Genomic DNA, 22,528 nt, shown 5'->3' on the forward strand with positions numbered 1-22,528 from the left:
GATAACCGACATTTGATCATTCGTCACCAAGTACTTAAATGAATTCAAATAATTACAATTAATGTTTTGCATCAAATAAATAGAAACTTTAAAAATTCAATTAAGTAGCAATGCTAGAAAGTTATGCCTTTTTAATTTTGAAACCAATTTTTGTTCCATAACCATGGCTTATAAAAATAACTTCTTTTGGAATGCGTTTCCGCATTTTTGGGCGCGGTTTGCCTAATGAGATTCGGCCTTTTGGGATTCAGCCTTATGAGAATTCTGCCTTTCGAGTAATTCGGCCTTTTGAATTTCGGCCTTTCGGGATTCAGCCTTTTGAGATTCGGCCTTTCGTAGGAGACCCGAACATCTAAAATATGATTTTAACAAGAAAAACTATGACTATCAAAGTCACCCCGGAATTTAAATTAAGAATTTTTAACGTAACTATTTTTCTAAACACTATTGAACATTTTTGTTTTCATAATAGTGCATGGACTTTGTGTGGCCTACATGTTTTAAAAATAATAATCTTGAGAAAAACATTACCTGTTGGAAAATATTCCAAAAACAATTTGAAATCCTATCAAAGTTACCCCTGTTTACGGTACCATTCTTTTCTTAGTGGTCCTCATTATTACCTACAATTTTGCCGGAGACACCAAACCGATCAAAAAATTCCTTCAAATACCAGATTTTGCCAAAATTGTATGGCGAACCAAAGACACCAAATGGCTTTTCAGGACATAGGAAAGCCCCGCCAAAGTTTGAGCTAGATAAAAAAATACAAAAAATAAAAATGCACAGAATCGACCGATTTCGTAGCGAATTGCTCTGCTAGCATTAAACAGAGAAAAAATGCGAATAACTGCTGAAAAAATCACTTAGATTTTTAATAATACCTACAAAGTCTAATATTAACTTTGCAAATGAAACTGGAACATGATCATTGGTCAGTTTTGGAAAAATGATTATCCAGCAAAATATTTTAAATCTTTTTTAAATTTTATTATAGTATCATTTCAAAAACCCCCTTTCCCAAATAAACGGCACCAACTGCTCCAACATGGCAACCACACATGGCTCGGCATACAGTTTTCTGCGATATGCCACTCCCGCCGACGTTTCGGCACACATCAATTCCAAATCTTTGTCCGGAAACAGCGCCATCATCGCCCCATCCATCGAAAGGGCACACATGAGCAAACCGTGCGCCCGGATGTCTTCGTGCAGTTCTTGAAGTGTCGGGGTAGTGGTTTTGGAATTTAGACGTTGAAGACCTTCGGCTAGGTTGTGGTGGTAGTACTCGATGAGATGATCAAACTTTGAGGTGCGGATTTCATTCGAGGCCGAATTGGTGATGAAGTAGAGCAGGTCGAAGGACGGCGAACCGTAGAATGCGATTTGGTAGTCAACCTGGTGGATATTTTAAGTTTTGTGTTACGTATTGACTAAGGATTCCGTCGATATACTAACCAGCAGGACATCTTTGTCATTAAGCAGAATGTTGTTCACCCATGGATCTCCATGGTTAAGTACTTTGAATTTGCACTTATCCGTTTGAAATAGTTTACTAACAGCGCTGTATATCTTTCCCTTATAACGTCGCTACAAAAAAGGATGGTTTGTCTTCATAAGATCAGAAATAAGTCATTTTCATGACATTACAATTGCTTCTAAAATGTCTGCGGGATATTGTAGCTCCTCCAGTGCGTGAAGATAAGAGTTTAACAATGGAGCGAAAAATGGTTCGAAAATGTCGATAAAGCTATCACTGAACATGCCTTCCATGAACTCATCTGGGTAAAATCCATTCTACAAGAAAGACACTCATTTGTAAGAACATCTTTTTCGGTTCCAATCGTAAAACATGCAAACAAACCTGTTCAAAATAAACGACGGAAGCTGCATGAAACCGTGCCAACTTTTGAACCGTTCTTTTACAATCCTTTAAACTGAGTCCTTCGCAACTCTCCTTCATGGTGAAGTTGTCCTTTCTTAAATCTTCCATCACAATTACGGTGAAAGGTGAGGTAGTGGTTTTGAATACTCTGCAAAGAAATTTCGTATCATTCCGATTTCGTAAATTTTAAAATTCAACCTTACCTCGGTCCAAACTTGACACCATCTCGTCGCCACAGCTCCTCAAAAGCCGGAATAAACTTCTCGTACACCTCAATCTCTTTCGGGAATACCTGCATCACATCAACGACTTCCCCACCGAAAACCTGGTCCGATTTCTCTTTCACCACGTAACTCAACGTCCTTTCCTCTCCACCAGCTAGCCTAATTCGCAACTTGACGCGATGGATCAGTGACATAAAACCGGCCGGTTTGGCCGTAGCACCCGAAATCTGAAGATCCACAATGCAAAAGGCATCATGCGGGAGGTTCAAATCGGTACCAACGACGTCCACGAAAAACGCTGCCTCCTGCCATGTTATTTCACAATCGGTCGCCATCGTGTAAGACTGCTTTGCGCAAGAGAAATCGCGTAACGGCCACGCTGACCAGCTGTACTGAACTGCTGATTGTGAACTAATAATGGCATATTTTTGGATGCGAGAGTTGGGGTGGGTCGTTCGCTCTGGGATAGCTAGTTGGTTTGCGAGTACTCAACATTATTTAAATCATTTCTTCAAATTCATCATGTTTCGAAGAAAAAATTTTCAAGCTCAAATCTGAAGGGGCTGTTGATACCAAAAAAACCAAGCAAGAATCTCGATTTGCATCCAAACCGGACCACCCCGTTTTATTTAGCACCCAAAAGTTTCGCCCTTTGGCGAAAATAGTTAAAAAGTCTATTTTCAAACTGCAATATCTGCAATATATTTTATGTAAGGCAGCGATTCTCAACGGGGGTACCGAGCCTACTTGATTTACATGGTAGGGGGTACCAGCATAGAAGAAGGTTGAGAATCGCTGATGTAAGGTATTTAAAGCTAGTTATTAAACTCAAGCTTTAAAAATTCAATAACTTCCAAAAACATATAACTTTTTTTTGTGAGGTCAAAACAATATTTCTTTTATAAATGAATCCTGGATCAACCTTGTACGGTTCCAGAAATATCGCAATTTGAAAATGGTGATTTTTAACAATTTTCACGAAAAAGGATGTTTAGTTCAAATTTGCACTTTTTTTGTGTAGAAACTGTAATTGAACGTCAAAGCACATATCTAGAGTTTTTTTTTATTAGGTCCTATAAAGATATGAAAGACAATAGAGCAATTCTCTCAGATTTCGGTCACTCGATTTTTTTTGTATTTTTTAATCCGACTGAAACTTTTTTGGTGCCTTCGGTATGCCCAAAGAAGCCATTTTGCATCATCAGTTTGTCCATATAATTTTCCATACAAATTTGGCAGCTGGCCATACAAAAATGATATGTGAAAATTCAAAAATCTGTATCTTTTGAAGGAATTTTTTGATCGATTTGGTGTCTTCGGCAAAGTTGTAGGTATGGATATGGACTATACTGAAAAAAAAAAGATACACGGTAAAATTTTTTTTATTATTTTTTATTTAACTTTTTATCACTAAAACTTGATTTGCAACAAAACACTATTTTTATTTTTTTTTATTTTTTGATATGTTTTAGAGGACATAAAATGCCAACTTTTCAGAAATTTCCAGAATGGGCAAAAAATCTGTGAGCGAGTTATGAATTTTTGAATCAATACTGATTTTTTCAAAAAATCGAAAATTTGGTCGCAAACATTTTTCAACTTCATTTTTTGATGTAAAATCAAATTTGCAATCAAAAAGTACTTAAGTGAAATTTTGATAAAGTGCACCGTTTTCAAGTTCAAACAATTTTTAGGTGACTTTTTTGAAACTTCTTCGGACTTTGTTGATACGACCTTTAGTTGCTGAGATATTGCCATGCAAAGGTTTAAAAACAGGAAAATTGATGTTTTCTAAGTCTCACCCAAACAGCCCACCATTTTTCAAGGTCGATATCTCAGCAACTGATTGTCCGATTTTCAATGTTAAAATATGAAACATTTGTGAAATTTTCCGATGTTTTCGAAAAAAATATTTTAAAAATTTTCAAATCAAGACTAACATTTCAAATGGGCCAAACATTCAATATTACGCCCTTTTAAAATGTTAGTCTTGATTTGAAAATTCCGAAAATATTGTTTTCGAAAAGATCGGAAAATTTCACAAATGTTTCATATTTTAACATTTAAAATCGAACCATTAGTTGCTGAGATATCGACATTGAAAAATGGTGGGCTGCTTGGATGAGACTTAGAAAACATCAATTTTCCTGTTTTTAAACCTTTGCATGGCAATATCTCAGCAACTAAAGGTCGTATCAACAAAGTCCGAAGAAGCAAAATATAGAGAATTTTCTCAGCTTTTCAAAAAAATTTTTTTTTCAAAGGTGTGCAAACATGTGCACCAATTTTAAAAAATGAAAAACTGCGACTATTTTCAAAAAAGTCACCTAAAAATTGATTTAACTTGAAAACGGTACACTTTATCAAAATTTCACTGAAGTACTTTTTGATTGCAAAATTGATTTTACATCGAAAAATGAAGTTGAAAAATGTTTGCGACCAATTTTTCGATTTTTTTAAAAAATCAGTATTGATTCAAAAATTCATAACTCGCTCAAAGATTTTTTGCACAACCTGGAAATTTCTGAAAAGTTGGCATTTTATGTCCTTTAAAACATATCAAAAAATAAAAAAAAATAAAAATAGTGTTTTTTTTGCAAATCAAGTTTTAGTGACAAAAAGTTAAATAAAAAATCATAAAAAAAAATTTTACCGTGTATCATTTTTTTCAGTGTAGTCCATATCCATACCTACAACTTTGCCGAAGACACCAAATCGATCAAAAAATTCCTTCAAAAAATACAGATTTTTGAATTTTCACATATCATTTTTGTATGGCCAGCTGCCAAATTTGTATGGAAAATTATATGGACAAACTAATGATGCAAAATGGCTTCTTTGGGCATACCGAAGGCACCAAAAAAGTTTCAGTCGGATTAAAAAATACAATAATTAAAATTTAAGAAAAAAGACCGATTTCGTAGAGAATTGCTCAATAGTTAATTGGTGCATAACAAAAAGAACTCTGGATATGGTGCTCAACGGAATTACGTGCTGTTTCCCTAATTGACAATTCTCTTCATGAGTTTTTAGTTTTTAGTTTTTAGTTTTTAGTTTTTAGTTTTTAGTTTTTAGTTTTTAGTTTTTAGTTTTTAGTTTTTAGTTTTTAGTTTTTAGTTTTTAGTTTTTAGTTTTTAGTTTTTAGTTTTTAGTTTTTAGTTTTTAGTTTTTAGTTTTTAGTTTTTAGTTTTAGTTTTTAGTTTTAGTTTTTAGTTTTTAGTTTTTAGTTTTTAGTTTTTAGTTTTTAGTTTTTAGTTTTTAGTTTTTAGTTTTAGTTTTTAGTTTTTAGTTTTTAGTTTTTAGTTTTTAGTTTTAGTTTTTAGTTTTTAGTTTTTAGTTTTAGTTTTAGTTTTTAGTTTTTAGTTTTTAGTTTTTAGTTTTTAGTTTTTAGTTTTTAGTTTTAGTTTTTAGTTTTTAGTTTTTAGTTTTTAGTTTTTAGTTTTTAGTTTTAGTTTTTAGTTTTTAGTTTTTAGTTTTTAGTTTTTAGTTTTTAGTTTTTAGTTTTTAGTTTTTAGTTTTTAGTTTTTAGTTTTTAGTTTTTAGTTTTTAGTTTTTAGTTTTTAGATTTTAAATTTTAAATTTTTAGTTTTTAGTTTTTAGTTTTTAGTTTTTAGTTTTTAGTTTTTAGTTTTTAGTTTTTAGTTTTTAGTTTTTAGTTTTTAGTTTTTAGTTTTTAGTTTTTAGTTTTTAGTTTTTAATTATTAGTTTTTAGTTTTTAGTTTTTAGTTTTTAGTTTTTAGTTTTTAGTTTTTAGTTTTAGTTTTTAGTTTTTAGTTTTTAGTTTTTAGTTTTTAGTTTTTAGTTTTTAGTTTTTAGTTTTTAGTTTTAGTTTTTAGTTTTTAGTTTTTAGTTTTTAGTTTTTAGTTTTTAGTTTTAGTTTTTAGTTTTTAGTTTTTAGTTTTTAGTTTTTAGTTTTTAGTTTTAGTTTTTAGTTTTAGTTTTTAGTTTTAGTTTTTAGTTTTAGTTTTTAGTTTTTAGTTTTAGTTTTTAGTTTTTAGTTTTTAGTTTTTAGTTTTTAGTTTTTAGTTTTTAGTTTTTAGTTTTTAGTTTTTAGTTTTTAGTTTTTAGTTTTTAGTTTTTAGTTTTTAGTTTTTAGTTTTTAGTTTTTAGTTTTTAGTTTTTAGTTTTTAGTTTTTAGTTTTTAGTTTTTAGTTTTTAATTTTTAGTTTTTAGTTTTAAGTTTTTAGTTTTTAGTTTTTAGTTTTTAGTTTTTAGTTTTAGTTTTTAGTTTTTAGTTTTTAGTTTTTAGTTTTTAGTTTTTAGTTTTTAGTTTTTAGTTTTTAGTTTTTAGTTTTAGTTTTTAGTTTTTAGTTTTTAGTTTTTAGTTTTTAGTTTTAGTTTTTAGTTTTTAGTTTTTAGTTTTTAGTTTTAGTTTTTAGTTTTTAGTTTTTAGTTTTTAGTTTTTAGTTTTTAGTTTAGTTTTTAGTTTTTAGTTTTTAGTTTTAGTTTTTAGTTTTTAGTTTTAGTTTTTAGTTTTTAGTTTTTAGTTTTTAGTTTTAGTTTTTAGTTTTTAGTTTTTAGTTTTTAGTTTTTAGTTTTTAGTTTTTAGTTTTTAGTTTTTAGTTTTAGTTTTTAGTTTTTAGTTTTTAGTTTTTAGTTTTAGTTTTTAGTTTTAGTTTTTAGTTTTAAGTTTTTAGTTTTTAGTTTTTAGTTTTTAGTTTTTAGTTTTTAGTTTTTAGTTTTAGTTTTAGTTTTTAGTTTTTAGTTTTTAGTTTTAGTTTTTAGTTTTAGTTTTTAGTTTTAGTTTTAGTTTTTAGTTTTTAGTTTTTAGTTTTAGTTTTTAGTTTTTAGTTTTTAGTTTTTAGTTTTTAGTTTTTAGTTTTAGTTTTTAGTTTTAGTTTTTAGTTTTTAGTTTTAGTTTTAGTTTTTAGTTTTTAGTTTTTAGTTTTTAGTTTTAGTTTTAGTTTTTAGTTTTTAGTTTTTAGTTTTTAGTTTTTAGTTTTAGTTTTTAGTTTTTAGTTTTTAGTTTTAGTTTTTAGTTTTTAGTTTTTAGTTTTTAGTTTTTAGTTTTTAGTTTTTAGTTTTTAGTTTTAGTTTTTAGTTTTTAGTTTTTAGTTTTTAGTTTTTAGTTTTTAGTTTTTAGTTTTAGTTTTTAGTTTTTAGTTTTTAGTTTTTAGTTTTTAGTTTTTAGTTTTTAGTTTTTAGTTTTAGTTTTAGTTTTAGTTTTTAGTTTTTAGTTTTTAGTTTTTAGTTTTAGTTTTTAGTTTTAGTTTTTAGTTTTTAGTTTTTAGTTTTAGTTTTTAGTTTTTAGTTTTTAGTTTTTAGTTTTTAGTTTTAGTTTTTAGTTTTTAGTTTTTAGTTTTTAGTTTTAGTTTTTAGTTTTTAGTTTTTAGTTTTTAGTTTTTAGTTTTTAGTTTTTAGTTTTTAGTTTTTAGTTTTTAGTTTTTAGTTTTTAGTTTTTAGTTTTTAGTTTTTAGTTTTTAGTTTTTAGTTTTTAGTTTTTAGTTTTTAGTTTTTAGTTTTTAGTTTTTAGTTTTTAGTTTTTAATTATTAGTTTTTAGTTTTTAGTTTTTAGTTTTTAGTTTTTAGTTTTTAGTTTTTAGTTTTTAGTTTTTAGTTTTTAGTTTTTAGTTTTTAGTTTTTAGTTTTTAGTTTTTAGTTTTTAGTTTTTAGTTTTTAGTTTTTAGTTTTTAGTTTTTAGTTTTTAGTTTTTAGTTTTAGTTTTTAGTTTTTAGTTTTTAGTTTTTAGTTTTAGTTTTTAGTTTTTAGTTTTTAGTTTTTAGTTTTTAGTTTTTAGTTTTTAGTTTTTAGTTTTTAGTTTTTAGTTTTTAGTTTTTAGTTTTTAGTTTTTAGTTTTTAGTTTTTAGTTTTTAGTTTTTAGTTTTAGTTTTTAGTTTTTAGTTTTTAGTTTTTAGTTTTTAGTTTTTAGTTTTTAGTTTTTAGTTTTTAGTTTTTAGTTTTTAGTTTTTAGTTTTTAGTTTTTAGTTTTTAGTTTTTAGTTTTTAGTTTTTAATTATTAGTTTTTAGTTTTAAGTTTTTAGTTTTTAGTTTTTAGTTTTTAGTTTTTAGTTTTTAGTTTTTAGTTTTTAGTTTTTAGTTTTTAGTTTTTAGTTTTTAGTTTTTAGTTTTTAGTTTTAGTTTTTAGTTTTTAGTTTTAGTTTTTAGTTTTTAGTTTTTAGTTTTTAGTTTTTAGTTTTTAGTTTTTAGTTTTAGTTTTTAGTTTTTAGTTTTTAGTTTTTAGTTTTTAGTTTTTAGTTTTTAGTTTTAGTTTTTAGTTTTTAGTTTTTAGTTTTTAGTTTTTAGTTTTAGTTTTTAGTTTTTAGTTTTTAGTTTTTAGTTTTTAGTTTTTAGTTTTTAGTTTTTAGTTTTTAGTTTTTAGTTTTTAGTTTTTAGTTTTTAGTTTTTAGTTTTTAGTTTTTAGTTTTTAGTTTTTAGTTTTTAGTTTTTAGTTTTTAGTTTTTAGTTTTTAGTTTTTAGTTTTTATCATCTTCGAACAAAAGTGAAAATATTAGGATTTATTCAGTCCTAACATGATAACAATAACTTACAATATCTGCTAAACAAGCTGACTTTGAAATTATCTTTAAAAACTAGGTTGTAAACAATGTCATAAATAATTTTCTCACGTACCGAGCCCAGATGGACTTGAATATCTCTGGCAGAAAGGAATAGACCAGTTTATCTTCATCGTTACTAGAACTCATACTAGATAGGCTCTTCTAATGTCCAACAATATCGTTGTAACTATGCCTTTTTCAACGGACGAAATTCCCGAGTGGCTAAATGCAACTTATTTTGAGAACATTCTCGTAAAAGAACGCAATGATTTTTCAATCAGGGTGCCTTCAATAGATGTGAGCTACGCACTGTCCAAGGGTGAAAATTACGTCAGTATAATTTTTCGATCTGCGCTAAAGGTTCAAAGCAAATCTCAACCCCTTCACGACGAAAGTTACATCGTCAAGTACACCCCCACGGATGGGGCGGCCAACCTAAAAATGAAGGATTACAATGTTCACGAGAAGGAAATGAACGTGTACGAGTTGGTGATTCCGAAGATCGATAAAATGATGCGCTCGATTGGTGATCGTTCCAAGCTGTTTCCGAAGACGTTGGCCGTTGATCGAGAGCACGATGCGATCATCTTTGAAGATTTGAACCACGGAAGATTCGTAATGGCGGATAGAGTGAGTGGTTTGGGATTGGAGCACACCAAGAAGGTTCTGGTGGGATTGGCTAAACTGCACGCTTGTTCTTTGAAATTGATTGAGATGGAGCCGGAGATAGTTGATCGATTTAATACTGGGATCCTGACTCGTCACACAAGTGCGTTGTATTCAATGTTTCAGTCTAGTTTTGATGCGTTAATCGAAGAGATGAAAACGTGGGATTCAAAGTGGCAATACTATTGCGGCAAACTGGAGAAATTGCAACCATACTTTATCGAAAACAGTCTTGCTGTAACCGATCACGAATGCGAAGTTGATCTACGCGTGCTGAACCATGGAGATCCTTGGACTAACAATATGATGTTTCTCAACGATTCTGATGGTAAACCTGTTGAGGTTGTACTTTTGGATCTTCAGTTTTGCAACTACACGACTCCAGCAGCGGATTTACTCTACTTTTTCTACACTTCGACTAAGGATGAGATTCGGCAAAATTGTTTTGAAGAACTAATGCAGTACTATTACAATAACTTTTCGGATTATGTGAATCGTCTTGGTTGTTCTAAAAAGATACAAACTTTGCATCAATTTCAACAACACTTATTGAAGAAGATGTTTTTCGGTAATTTTGCTCATTTTATTTGATATTCAAAATAATTATTTTCAATCTATTCAACAGCTGTCAACTCCAGCATCGTTCCACTTCCGATCGCCATCAACGAGGTCACTTGCGATGCCGATTTCGAAGGACTCACCGGAAACGATGATCGAACTCGTCAGTTCAAGCGGACAGTGATGTCTAACAAGAAATACCACAAGATAATACAAGCTTTGCTGCCAGTTTTCGACAGGAAGGGACTGTTGGATACATTGAAGTGATCGTATGATACAATAGAAAATGTCAAACATAAGAAATTTAAAAGTTAAATAAATAAAGTTAAATATTATTTTTTATTTTCGTTTGTCATTTACATCTGAATATTCCTACAACGACTTCAAAGTTTAAGGCTACCGAAAACTCTCTTCAAACATCTTCCACACACACCGTAATTCCATTCATTAATTCCCTAGCACTCAAAGGTGCGTTGCCGGCCGGCAACAAAGTCACCACCAATATAGCCATAATTTGCGACGACTCTTGATTACATTCATCGTTCAAGTTTCAACACGTCCAGTCAGGTTTCTGCACAAAGTCAAGTGTCAGCATAATGGCGATCAACGGAGATTGGATTACCACTGATTTATTGGAGCGAATCCTGCTAGGTGCGAATGAGTGTCGGTTTAAGGTCGTAGGTCATAAAGTTGAAGCCGCTACGAAAAAAGGGGACAACTATGCCAGTGAAATGTACCGAGTGGTAATTGAGTACGAAATGGATGGAAAATGCCAGAAAAGTACTAAAATTATGAAAGTAATTCCATCGGGTGATATTCAACGGAAGATTATGGAGAAGAACAACATCTTTCCAAGGGAGATTGCAGTGTATCGAGATATTCTACCCAGAATAAGCAAACTTTTGCAAAGCATTGGGGATCCAGTTCAAATTTCGCCAGCCTGTACCTATACAACGGATGACCCGAAGACCATGCTGGTGTTTGAAGATATCAAGGAACGTGGATACCAAATGGTCGATCGACGTATTGGCTTGAATTTAGAGCAGACTAAGCTGGTTCTAAGAAAGTTAGCGAAACTACACGCAGGTTCAGCGGTTGTGTACCAAGAAGAACCGGAAGTAATGGAACCAGTTATGGAGGGTGCGATCACGACTAACCCGCACCGGCAAGACTTTCTGGTCTTCTACAAAATGTGCGCCCGCCAAGTGGTGAAGCTCTTGGAGAGTTGGAGCGATCCTTCGTATTGCGAAATCTTGGAAAAAATACGAAATCTTCCAAAAACCACAATCGCAAAAGGATGCCAGGTTTACACCAGGGATGACGCCGTCTTCAACGTGCTGAACCACGACGATGTTTGGACCAGCAACCTGATGTTCAGGTATGAGGACAAGGTGGCGCTGAACGATGTACTGCTGTTCGATTACCAGCTAGCGTACTTTGGGTCTCCCGGAGTTGATCTTAACTACTTTTTAAATGGCTCGGTTCAGGATGACATTCGGGAGAAACATTGGTTGGAGTTCATTCGGGTGAGGTTTCTGTTTACTTTCTCAATGTGAAATATCCTTATAGAAATCTTTTTTCAGTATTACCATACCATTTTAACGGAAACCTTGCGGAAGCTTCGTTACTCCGGGAATATTCCCACTTTACAGGACATCCACGTGGAGGTGGTTAGGACTGGCTTTCACAGTATGTATATCACAAACTTGACCGGCTTTAATTGTCCCATAATAGTCAACGTAATTGCTGTTTATATTTGTTCCACTTGGCAATTGATGAGAGCCTACGTCATGTACATTAGGCGATTCAATGCGCGATAAGATAAATTACCTTCCTCTGTTTCCTTTTTCGTGCACTCAAAAAAACATTCACGTTGATGTTACGTGAAAAGCTATGTGGTATTTTTCCACTAAAGTTTTCACGTAACTTCTACAAGATGACTCTAGTAGAAACGGAATTTATTTGGCCAGATCAGTTCACATCGATTTTACGTGTTTCACACGTAAAAGCTAAATGAATCAATTGATGATTTCTACGTGTTTGTTTTAGTAAACGTTATATGATTTTTGTAGTAGTAGATTTCAGTTTAGCCTCACTTTATTTTATTTTTTCGAATAGAAATAAAAATGATGTCAGTTCAATTTGCACAAACTTGGTTTATTTTTCAATAATTAACAAACATTGTAAAGATTAGAATTTTCCGGAAACACCGATGAGACCTTTTTACCAGTGGTTTAGTTAGCCGACTCTGCCGGCCTGCATGCACACGGGAACCCGTTTCAAGGCCAGGACGACGCATCCGGCCAGGACAACGCATCCGGCCTAGACGATCTGACCACCAGTTGGATGCTCAAGAACGAGTTGTGCAATCTAGACTTGAAATCCTCCGGAGAACACTCAGCTAAACCCGTTGGCCTTGTCCATGCAATTTTCGGTGGCGTTGAGCACCACGGTAACACCGGCCGCTAAGGTTGGAACGGGTCAGAATTCCAGTGGCCGCTGGGAATGAAGATGATTACTTCCAGAGGTCAGATTCTGCAAAAAGGAAAAAATAGCTGTAATTAAAATAAATCAAACTTAACTTAACTTACCGTCTGTCCCATTTTCAAATAAATTTGGCGAGAACAACTCCAGCTGCAGACCTTTGCCGTTCGCTATCAATTTTCATACTAAAATAATCACGTAGAAATTTGACAGAATGGCGCACTCGAGTCTCGTTGAAGTTACATTTCAAAACACATAAAAGCTACATGAATAAACCTAGTGGAAAAATATTATAAGGATTTCCACGTAACTTCAAAGTGTACACATTTTTTGCCAGAACACATTCACCTTTTTTTTACGTGTGTCACGTAAAACGGGCCTAGTGAGGGGAAAATCGGGGTTACGTGATTTTTCACGTAGCATCAACGTGTGGAGTTTTTTGAGTGTGAGGTGTATCATTAGAGCGACCCATAAAATTAATTACTTTCAAAATACCTAGTCATTGAATATTTATAAAAAATCTCAGAATGTTAAAATCTCTCTAACTCTAAATCTCTGGAGCGCTGAAATTCGAACTCTTTCATAATCAGAATTTCGAATTCTTTTGTCTTTAAATCTTTGAATCTTTGAATCTTTGAATCTTTGAATCTTTAAATCTTTGAATCTTTGAATCTTTCAATCTTTGAATATTTTTTTTTAAACCTTAGAATTTTAAACCTAAAGGAATCTTTAAACCGTTGAAAAAGAGCCATCCTAACCTCTCAACCGTCACGATCCCCCCTCTTTCCAGGTGTCAACGCGGTGTTCTGTCTGTTGCCGCTGGCCATGATGGAGAACTCGGAGAACGCTGAAATGGACGTGTTCCTGCAGGAAAGCGCAGCCGGCGAGGCCTTCCGGGCACAAATCTTCTCCAACCCTCGGTATGAGCCGATTCTGAAGCAAGCCTTGTGCAGGTTCGACCTGTTGGGTTATTTTGATTGAGCTTAGATTATAACTGAATTTAAATAAAAAGATGCTCAACAATGAGTAAGAGTTTTTGAACGAAAAACAGTTATTTACCGAAAGTCCAAACAGTCTGGAAGCAATATATCATGCTGGATCTTCTTGTTACGACATGTAGGTTTAAGTTGGCGCGTGTCAGTCTAGAACTAGGTCGATCTTACAAGTGACGAAATTACTTCACGTATTTCCTCCTGGCTGGAAGATACACGTCTCATTTTCGTGATACGAGCTTTCTTCGCGAAGCGAAATGCATTCTACAAATAGTGCAAATCTAAATGGAATAAATTACACTGATCCAATCCAGAGACCGCAACCATCTCGGACATGCAACGAAGTCGTAAATCAGACGCATCTTCACGAAGACTCGAATGCAAGTATAAGGTGTATAAAACCATCCGTAGCCCTGACCAAACGATGCATTATCAGTAGTTCGGTGTTCAGAAGCACGTCCAGAATGCCGGAAGAGAAGTGCTCCAGCAAGATCGAAGAATTGTGCGAGATTCCGGCATGGCTGAACTCCGAATACTTTGAACAACTGCTGAAGAAGGTGAAGGGAGATTCTACGATCAAGGTGCAATCCGTGGACGTGAAGTATGCCCTACCAAAGGGAGAGAACTACGCCAGTGTCATCTACCGGGTACAGGTTGTGTTCCACAAAAAGGATCAACTCTCGATTAGTCGAAGCTACATAGTGAAAGGAATGGCACTGACAGATCTTGCCGTTCAGAAGCTGGGCGAGTACAACGTTTACGAAAAGGAGATGGATGTGTACGAGCTGGTTGTTCCTGAGCTCAAGCGCCTTTCCAGATCACTTGGAGACCGTTCCGAACTGTACCCATCAGCGTTGACCGTTGATCGCGATCATAACGTGATCATATTTGACGATCTATCCAAGAAGGGATTCATCATGCCGGACAGATCCGTTGGGCTGGATTTGACACACATGAAGATGTCTCTGAAATTGACGGCCAAGCTGCACGCTACGTCGTTAAAACTCGCTGAAATGCACCCAACAATATTCGATCGCTACACCACGGGAATGATGACCCGCGAAACGGACGCATTCTACCCATTTTTCTATGAAACTTTCGATGCTTTGACGAATGAGATCAGCACGTGGGATCAAAAATGGCACTACTACTCGAATAAACTACGGAAGCTTCGCCCACATTTTATAGAGCAGGGTCTGAAGGTATTTGACCACGAAAGTGACGACGATCTGCGAGTGTTTGCGCAAGGCGATCTTTGGGTTAACAACTTGCTGTTCAAATACGATTCCAACAGAAAACCAATTGATATCGTCCTGTTGGACTTCCAGTTTGCTTGCTACGCCACCCCCATGATCGACCTGTGTTATTTCTTCTTCACCTCCGCAAATGATGAACTCCGGCAAAGCTGCTTCGAAGAACTCATGCAATATTACTACTATCATCTAGCATGCTATACCAAGAGATTAGGATACTCCAAGAAGTTCCCAACACTTCACCAATTCCAAAAGCAGCTACTCAAGAAACTATTCTACGGTAAGTAAACCCCCCTTAGAACATCGAAACAACCCAGCTATCCTAACCTCAAAACAAAAACCTCCAGCCGTCTACTCCAGCATGATCGCCCTGCCAGTGCAAATTAACGAGGACTCGACGGATGCGGACTTTGATGCGCTGCTCGGCATTGACGAGCGGTCACAGCGATACCGTAGGACGATAATGGGCAACAAGCGATACCAAAGGATCATTAAGGGACTGCTGCCGTTCTTCGACCGGAAGGGCCTGCTGGACAAGCTGGACTGATGGCGACTGCGCTTGGCGGTTTGTCTGTTGTGACAGAGTTGTGTGGAGTTTGTTATCGTGTGGCCAAGCGAGAGGAATGTTATTGATGTTTATTCAATTAAATACAATAGTTATTTAAAGATGATGATTTCGACTCCAGTTTCCAATGATTTAGCGTCTGAGTCTCCGAATCCGACTCCAGCTTTTGAAGGTTTAGTAGCACTCTGGCGAATATGCAACAATCCGGTCGTGCACGGTTCAACCAATTGAACCGATTGATATTTTACCAAACAGCTTCCAGATATTGCGCCCGATTTTCGCAAGATATCGCCAGATTCAGATGCGCAAATCACTCCAATTTTACAGATTATTTTCCAAGTGAGTAGGCTTTCCATAATCAGAGTAATTTAAAAAAATGCTTTTGATCACGTTTATTTAAATGCATACAAAATCAAGAGTTTAAAAATGTATCAGAAAGAAAAGAAAATCTTTAGTCCTCCCCTGCAAACTTGGGCAGCAGAAACTTTAAAATTTCCACAAACTTTGGATTGGTGAAAACTTCCCGCCGTGCCTGCAGCGCTTCCTCACTGTCGTCGAGCATGTTCGCCGGTGTGGCCAATTCCGTCCGCTCGATTATCAACGCCGGGACGATGCAGGTCGTCATGACCAGAGCTGAAATGTGGGAGGGTGGAGGAAGAGTGTGATTAGCAAATCCACAGCTTAAATGGTTTGACATTGATGTGCTAATTGGAGGTGCGATTTATTTGCGCGAAGATCTGTTTCTTACCGTGATCACGTTTTTTATGCATTTCGTGCTGGATCGTTTCCAGCGTCGGCAAAGGGGCGTCGTACATGAACGCTTCAAGGGATGATCGCAGTTCGGTGACGTAGATTTGCACCAGTTCATCAAATCCGTTACGCTGGACGTCGTTGTTGGCCGAAGTGTAGAGAAAGTGGTTTAGATCGATTCCTGGCGATCCGAAGAAACACTCCTGGTAGTCGATGAGGGACAGATCAATCACTTTTCCCTCCGTGTCGTACTTCCAGAGAACATTGTTCAGCCATAGATCACCGTGGTTAAGTACGTTGAAGGCGTCCTCGTCACGGTAATAGGTACTGCATTCACGCTCAATTACGCTGCATTCGAGATCAACGAAGAAATCTTCATAGTTGGCAAGGTCGGGGATTGTAGCCGCCAGTGAGGTGCACTCTTTGACGCAGTTTTGGTAGTACTTTCGAATTGGGTTCTGCTCGTCGTAGAATCCACTCGTCATGTGCAATTCAAACAGGTTGCGATTCTTCCGGCTCAAAACAGCTGTGGCAGCGTGAAATTTGGCCAATTTGAGCATCAACAACTTGCAGTGATCCAGGTCCAGCCTCGATCGGCGGTCAGGCTGTCTGAAGCCCTGCTCGGACAAATCTTCCAGCACAAGTGCATCGTCATCCTCATAAATCAACTTTGGTCCAAAGAGACTGCCGCAATCCCCACTGCTCTCTAGCAACTGCCTTATCTCGCGCATAATTATTCCGTAAACATCTTTTTCAACCTCAAACACGTACTGAACACTTTCGGCCAGGTCCGGCGACTCCAAACCGGTTTTCAAAATTACCGAAATTGTGCTCCGTTCGTTTCGTTCGTTCTGACCACTGCTGCAGTAGGTCACTTTGGCGCGTATAATCGAACTCATAAAATTTTGACCCTTCGGTGCTCCGTGCTCCAGGGCATAACCCAACACTTTGACCTCCTCTCCAAAATGTGCCTTCAGCACTTTTGTAAAATACTCGACGTTGATCCAGCTGCGGACGATCTCGTTGGGCACATCATCCGTGGTGGCCATCTCTACACTTGGGTTTTCTAAACACAACTGCGCCGAAGCTGGCGAATGCAACGGCACTTCAAACCGGCTCACGCGAGAGTGCTTAACAGAACTGATCTATCGATGAGATGAGCTCGAGTTGTACAACTGACGACCATGGCAGGTTCGTGGTTGTTGAACAGGCTTGTCTGTTTGGTGTCAGCAAAAGATACAGTTTAATTAGCTAATTGTTTCTTATATAAGTGAATATACCAAGAAAAAAAACACGTTTAATTGAGGAAGTATATTCCCTTTTCCCAGAGTTTCGGCTCAAAAAAAGATAAACATCTTCTATTTCATTATTGCCATTCGGCTTTAAAAAAACTGTACAGATTTAGTATTTCAGAATACAACCTCGAAATAAGTAATATTTATCTTTTTTCAAAAACACTTATTTCAATTAACGATTTTCGCTGTGTGGAAAGAAGGAAATTATGTGGTGTCCTTAAGAAATGCGTCAATTGTAAAATTAATTGAACTGTGCATTCACATAGTAAAATATCAAAAGTTCATTCCAACTTGTCCAGCAACCCTTTCCGGTCGAAGAACGGCAGCAGTCCCTTGAGGATCCTATGGTACCGCTTGTTGGCCATGATGGTTCGCCGATATCGGGCCGACTTTTCATCATTTCCCAGCACAGCTTCAAAGTCAGCATCCGTCGAGTCCTCGTTGATTTGCACCGGCAAGCAAATGAAACTGCAAAAGACAGCTATAGCATTGATTAAGATTATGGCAATTCGATAATGTTAGTGGTTAACATACCGTAGAATAACTTGCTGAGAAGCTGCCTTTGAAATTGATGATAAGTTGGGAACTTTTTGGAACACCCTAGTCCTTTGGTGTAGTTCGCTAAATGATTGTAATAGTATTGCATGAGTTCTTCGAAATACGTTTGCCTAAGTTCATCATTTGCAGAGCAGAAGAACAGAAAGCACAAATCAACAACTGGAGTGGTATAACAGCAGAACTGGAAATCCAGCAGCACAACATCAGTTGGTATTCCATCGGAGTCATATTTGAACATCATGTTGTTAATCCATAGATCGCCATGGACAAACACCCGTAGATCATCTTCGTGTTTTTGTTCATACACAGATATTCCTTGTTCTATGAAGTGTGGGCGAAGCTTTCGTATCTTGTTTGCATAATAGTGCCATTTCGGATCCCATGTACTGATCTCATCCGCCAGAACATCCAAGGTAGAATAATAAAATACATAAAAAGCATCCGTATCACGAGTGATCATCCCCGTAGTGTACCCATCGAAAACCGTGGGCTGCATCTCGGCCAGTTTCAACGAACTCGCATGCATTATGGCCATTAATTTATACGACATTTCAAGCTGTATTCGATCCAACCCGACAGTTCTATCTCCCATGACGAAACCCTTTCGTGTCAGATCATCGAAGATTATCACATTGTTATCTCGATCGATTGCTAACGTTGAAGGATACAACTCTGAACGCTCTCCAAGTGATCTGGCCAGACGATTGAGCTCCGGAATTATCCTCTCGTAGACGTCCATCTCCTTTTCGTAAACGTTGTAGCTACCCTCACCAAGTTTTTTAACCGTAAACTCCGATGAGGAAATCCCTTTTACAATGTAACTCCGATTGACCGCCAGTTGATTCTTCGTATCGAACACAACTTGAACTCGATATATCACACTGACAAAGTTCTCCCCCCTCGGGATTGCATACTTCACATCCAGTGATTGCACCCTGATAGTTGAGTCCTCTTTCTTCCGTCTCAATAACTGCTCAAAATACCCGGAATTCAACCAGTCGGGAACATCGCCGGACTCTACGTCCAAGGGACTCTTCTCATCCGCCATTCTGAACGCTACTGGACACAATACTTCTGATAGTTTATCATTAGGTCTACTCTATACGTGCATTTACCAGATGTGCCGTTGATTTACCACCTCGTCAAGTGTAGTAAATATATCATACCTTACGAGTGCAGCCGGGAAGCGTTATGATAACGGGCTGGATAAGCATGTGCAGAGTAGAATACTTTCCATCAGGTTAAGCTATTTGTACAATGCAAATTGCTTCATGGAATGGTAAGAGTCACGTTTTGTGGCCACTTGTTCAATTCTTGAAGTTGGAATGAATGGAGGGAATTTCGAGATACGGAAGACAAAAAGGGATGAAAAAAGGAATAACCATTTTGTTTTGATCCAGTCTTGTCGAAAAAGAAAAACAGATTTTCTCTACTTCACCGACGTTTCGGCCTTTATTTTGAGGCCTTCTTCAGGGGGTTTACTAAAAATGACAATAGGACTAAAACATTTTTGACAAGAAACAGACAACTAGTAAGTACACAAAACACAACCAAACACATACAAATTGTAAAAGCTTGACATTTTTTGTAAACCCCCTGAAGAAGGCCTCAAAATAAAGGCCGAAACGTCGGTGAAGTAGAGAAAATCTGTTTTTCTTTTTCGACAAGACTGCTCGCCAAAACCAGAAAGATTAAAAGGAATAACTTTTGGAAATGAGGCGATTCTATTATAAACGAAAAACCATACTTTCAACATATCTATCCTGGACTTCTCAAACAAGATTGACGCCACATTTGTTTAAAAAATCTCAACAACAGTTTGGTTTGTGTGTAATTCTTTTTTTAATTTTTTTTTAACCTAATAACCCTTTATGTAAAAACTCTTGATGAAATAAATATTTCATATGATCATGACCTGAAAAACCGTTCGACTCTGAGTGGCCGTTGATCAAATCCGAACCTGTGCCAGCTCGTTCAACTTCATGGAAGACTTCTGTAAATAGAAAAAAGGAATATTCTGCAAACCTGATTTTTAAATGATGAATCATCTCACCCAAAACCCCCTTCCTCAGCAGCTCCATTTGCAGCTCGACCAACTTCGGAACAACCCCAAGATATCCGATCGCGTCCAAAATTTGCACAAAGTGCTGATAGTATGCGTACACAATCTCCCGCCGATGGGTTGCCTTCAGCGCAGGTGTCACAATCTTATCCAACAGACAGATCAAATCGAAAGCCGGAGAGCCCCAGTGGCAACGGTAATCGGTCAGCATCGTCCCAGCGGACGGCTTAAAGCGCAAGCATTGCCGCTGGAGGTTTCCGTGGTTCAGCACGTTGTATCCGGTGCCTTTGGGGTTTGGCGCGAAGACTTGTGCAAGCTTGGCTTTTGACGAAGATTTTAAGGCTTCAAACTTTGAGGCGATTTCCTCGCAGTTTTTCCATGATTTAATTTCGTTGGAGATGGACTCAAACTTGCTTTCGATTGAGGTGTCGATGCCAGACGATGCGTCGTAGCAGGAGAGATCGGTAGACTAAAACCAGGAATATGGTATGTGGATGCCCATACGATATGATCAATATCGAACTTACCGTTTGGTGTAAGAAGTACGATACCGCGTGCAACTCAGCTATGCTTTGAATAACCGGTAGAACATCCTCAAAAGTTGCAAACGTTTGATTCGTTTTCATCCAACCAAGAGATTGAATGTCTTCCAATATCAGAACCGTATTAGGTTTGTTGGACGCATGTATTAATCTACAAAGCACGATCTTCATTTAAATAGTGTTCCCCCTACAACTAAGCTTCCAAACTTGCCTTGGATACTGAAGATCGATCCCAGCTTCTTTCAACACCTTAGCCATTGCAGGCAGCACTTCTCCATACAGTCTGACCTCCTGCGAATCTTCCTCGCTAGATCCTCCAGCACCGATCTTCACCGTCAAGTTGACGGCCTGTTCCTGCTGGTACCTGCTCGATCGGAAGTGAATTGCAGTCTTGTACGACTCAAACCCACCACGATCGCAGTGCTCGCCATCAGACCGAAGTCTGCACCCATGGCAGAGGACGATCGAGGGATCGTTCCGGGCCTTCCTGATCACGTTCAGAAACAGGTCGTTGTTTAACAGTTGGGTCGCCATGTTGTCCAGTACGGGATTGCCCAAAGACTGACGTGTCCGGCCAACTTTGGAATACTCTCGAGAGCTATGTTTACCGACATCCTCCCCCATCTCGAGGGCTTACATGGCACCTGGATGATTGATCGATTGGCAATTGAAGCAGTTGACCAATACAGCCTATTGCAGCACGATAACGGTCAAGCGCCGACGGAAGGGGCGCGTGCAGTGGCAGGTTTGTCAACCGGGAGATTGGGGTGAAAGTGGTTTGAGATTATGTGGGGAAATCTCAAAACGTCTCAGTGATTCCAGTCTGCCCTAAACATGATGATGTTATCGACACCCTGATGTGACGTTATCAACCCAATTCTATTTCTATTTTATTGTAAATCATTTCGTCATAAACAAAATAATCGATACAAACTGGACGTGATAACTGTTTGTAGTCCATAGGGTAAACGGATTGAACATTGTTTAATGAAAAGGGTTTTAAAGTTAGATTCTGGAAAAGTTTTGACGATTTTTCTGATATAAACTTCAAGATATTAGAGGGAGGGCTTCTGGTGGTCAAAATGAACTCAAATTTGAGATTTAGCCTAATGAAGAGCCAATCTTTGATCAAAGGGTAGCCCCGAGGAAGCCCGGTTTTGGACCATTATATTATAGAGCTCCTTTTAAAGCCATTTTTACGAGTTCCGATTAAAGTTCAGACTCGATTATCCGAAGGCTTCGAAAATATTTCACTTCGGATTTTTGAAACTTCGGTTAATTGAATCACGAAAAATTTTTTTTCCTTGTCTTATTTTTGATTGTCGAGCTAACCCATTCACGGCGCTTTAGCAGGATTCTAGCAGCGTTCTAACAGAGGTGGATATTCTTACAGCATTCTAGTAGAATTGTTCGATCGTTCTAGTAGGATTCTGGCAGAACCAGCTCTGCTAGAATATTTCGTGACTGGGTATTTAAGTATGACCCCTAAACTGCGCTAAAGTGATTTTAAATGTTTAAATCCAAGGTGGCGGTCAAAATGGCGGTGATCAAACATTAAAAAAAAATCATTTTGCAGTTTAATAGGCAATCAACTACACTCAACCCCCGGTGGTTGTTCACTTTTTCGTTTGACATTCTGTTAGTTTGTACCCCGTTGGTTGGTCAAAGTCAAACTAAAAAGTAACGAACTGTCACTTTTTATACGGCGCTCAGGCACACTATCAAAACAAACGTTTGGTAGTGTGTGTGAACTCCGTGTAAAAGGGGTGTCAAACTAAAAAGTGAACTCGTTCGTTTGATAACAGTGGATGTCAAACCATCGGGGTTTGAGTGTACACTCAACTCCCGCCTAGTCAAATCAATCCGAATACTGAAACGGAATCTAGTTAGAATCGTACACAAGTTCCGCTTCAAACGCAACAACCGCTTCGAACACGGAACTGGTTGTTGCGTTTGAAACGGAATTTTTATACGATTCTAATTAGATTCCGTTTCAGAATTTGGATTCAGTTAACTGGTTTGACGGTGTTGGTCACTTTTTCGTTTGACACTCTGTTAGTTTGTACCCCGTTGGTTGGTCAAAGTCAAACTAAAAAGTAACGCTCAGTCTCACTATCACAACGAAGGTTTGGTAGTGTGTGTGAACTTTGTGTAAATGGGGTGTCAAACTAAAAAATGACCCCGTTCGTTTGACAAC

General features: G+C 36.5%; 5 protein-coding genes across 5 annotated transcripts; 2 read left to right on the top strand and 3 right to left on the bottom strand.

The window, feature by feature from the left end:
• Positions 1-958: 958 nt before the first annotated feature.
• Positions 959-2,966, bottom strand: LOC6046750 (methylthioribose kinase). Its single transcript, XM_001863870.2, has 5 exons — positions 2,089-2,966; positions 1,865-2,033; positions 1,651-1,797; positions 1,459-1,590; positions 959-1,398 (listed from the first exon to the last, which is right to left on the bottom strand). Exons 1-5 carry the CDS (start codon positions 2,442-2,444, stop codon positions 1,000-1,002), a joined length of 1,203 nt encoding a protein of 400 aa, XP_001863905.2. The 5' UTR covers positions 2,445-2,966; the 3' UTR covers positions 959-999.
• Positions 2,967-8,731: 5,765 nt separating this feature from the next.
• LOC6043413 lies at positions 8,732-10,097 on the top strand. Its single transcript, XM_038260831.1, has 2 exons — positions 8,732-9,840; positions 9,898-10,097. The coding sequence occupies exons 1-2, from the start codon at positions 8,772-8,774 to the stop codon at positions 10,095-10,097; spliced, it is 1,269 nt and encodes a 422-aa protein (XP_038116759.1). The 5' UTR covers positions 8,732-8,771.
• A 272-nt stretch (positions 10,098-10,369) lies between these two features.
• On the top strand, positions 10,370-15,231 carry LOC6046748. The gene is made up of 5 exons (XM_038260832.1): positions 10,370-11,356; positions 11,414-11,519; positions 13,105-13,294; positions 13,560-14,839; positions 14,907-15,231. Exons 1-5 carry the CDS (start codon positions 10,427-10,429, stop codon positions 15,104-15,106), a joined length of 2,706 nt encoding a protein of 901 aa, XP_038116760.1. The 5' UTR covers positions 10,370-10,426; the 3' UTR covers positions 15,107-15,231.
• Positions 15,232-15,501: 270 nt separating this feature from the next.
• Positions 15,502-18,863, bottom strand: LOC6043417. The gene is made up of 4 exons (XM_001858916.2): positions 17,704-18,863; positions 17,454-17,650; positions 15,873-17,019; positions 15,502-15,757 (listed from the first exon to the last, which is right to left on the bottom strand). Exons 1-4 carry the CDS (start codon positions 18,773-18,775, stop codon positions 15,576-15,578), a joined length of 2,598 nt encoding a protein of 865 aa, XP_001858957.2. The 5' UTR covers positions 18,776-18,863; the 3' UTR covers positions 15,502-15,575.
• A 673-nt stretch (positions 18,864-19,536) lies between these two features.
• Positions 19,537-21,029, bottom strand: LOC6043418. Its single transcript, XM_038262347.1, has 4 exons — positions 20,543-21,029; positions 20,317-20,482; positions 19,781-20,258; positions 19,537-19,720 (listed from the first exon to the last, which is right to left on the bottom strand). The coding sequence occupies exons 1-4, from the start codon at positions 20,953-20,955 to the stop codon at positions 19,581-19,583; spliced, it is 1,197 nt and encodes a 398-aa protein (XP_038118275.1). The 5' UTR covers positions 20,956-21,029; the 3' UTR covers positions 19,537-19,580.
• Between the last annotated feature and the right edge of the window lie 1,499 nt (positions 21,030-22,528).

This window comes from Culex quinquefasciatus, chromosome 3, assembly GCF_015732765.1.
Source record: "Culex quinquefasciatus strain JHB chromosome 3, VPISU_Cqui_1.0_pri_paternal, whole genome shotgun sequence".
Taxonomy (NCBI): Eukaryota; Metazoa; Arthropoda; class Insecta; order Diptera; family Culicidae; genus Culex; species Culex quinquefasciatus.

Bases quoted from the DNA above. Each gene is read 5' to 3' on its own strand.
- LOC6046750 (XM_001863870.2), bottom strand. From the start codon at position 2,444: ATGGCGACCGATTGTGAAATAACATGGCAGGAGGCAGCGTTTTTCGTG. The intron at 1,798-1,864 runs GTTTGTTTGCAT...TCTTTCTTGTAG, and splicing joins CCGTCGTTTATTTTGAACAG to AATGGATTTTACCCAGATGA. The intron at 1,591-1,650 runs GTAATGTCATGA...CCTTTTTTGTAG, and splicing joins CAGACATTTTAGAAGCAATT to CGACGTTATAAGGGAAAGAT.
- LOC6043413 (XM_038260831.1), top strand. From the start codon at position 8,772: ATGTCCAACAATATCGTTGTAACTATGCCTTTTTCAACGGACGAAATT. The intron at 9,841-9,897 runs GTAATTTTGCTC...TCTATTCAACAG, and splicing joins ATTGAAGAAGATGTTTTTCG to CTGTCAACTCCAGCATCGTT.
- LOC6046748 (XM_038260832.1), top strand. From the start codon at position 10,427: ATGGCGATCAACGGAGATTGGATTACCACTGATTTATTGGAGCGAATC. The intron at 11,357-11,413 runs GTGAGGTTTCTG...ATCTTTTTTCAG, and splicing joins ATTGGTTGGAGTTCATTCGG to TATTACCATACCATTTTAAC. The intron at 13,295-13,559 runs AGCTTAGATTAT...TTCTTCGCGAAG, and splicing joins CTGTTGGGTTATTTTGATTG to CGAAATGCATTCTACAAATA.
- LOC6043417 (XM_001858916.2), bottom strand. From the start codon at position 18,775: ATGGCGGATGAGAAGAGTCCCTTGGACGTAGAGTCCGGCGATGTTCCC. The intron at 17,651-17,703 runs GTATGTTAACCA...TCAATGCTATAG, and splicing joins TCTCAGCAAGTTATTCTACG to CTGTCTTTTGCAGTTTCATT. The intron at 17,020-17,453 runs TGAACTTTTGAT...TCTCATCGATAG, and splicing joins GGTTGCTGGACAAGTTGGAA to ATCAGTTCTGTTAAGCACTC.
- LOC6043418 (XM_038262347.1), bottom strand. From the start codon at position 20,955: ATGGGGGAGGATGTCGGTAAACATAGCTCTCGAGAGTATTCCAAAGTT. The intron at 20,483-20,542 runs GCAAGTTTGGAA...CGTGCTTTGTAG, and splicing joins ATCGATCTTCAGTATCCAAG to ATTAATACATGCGTCCAACA. The intron at 20,259-20,316 runs GTAAGTTCGATA...TCCTGGTTTTAG, and splicing joins CGTACTTCTTACACCAAACG to TCTACCGATCTCTCCTGCTA.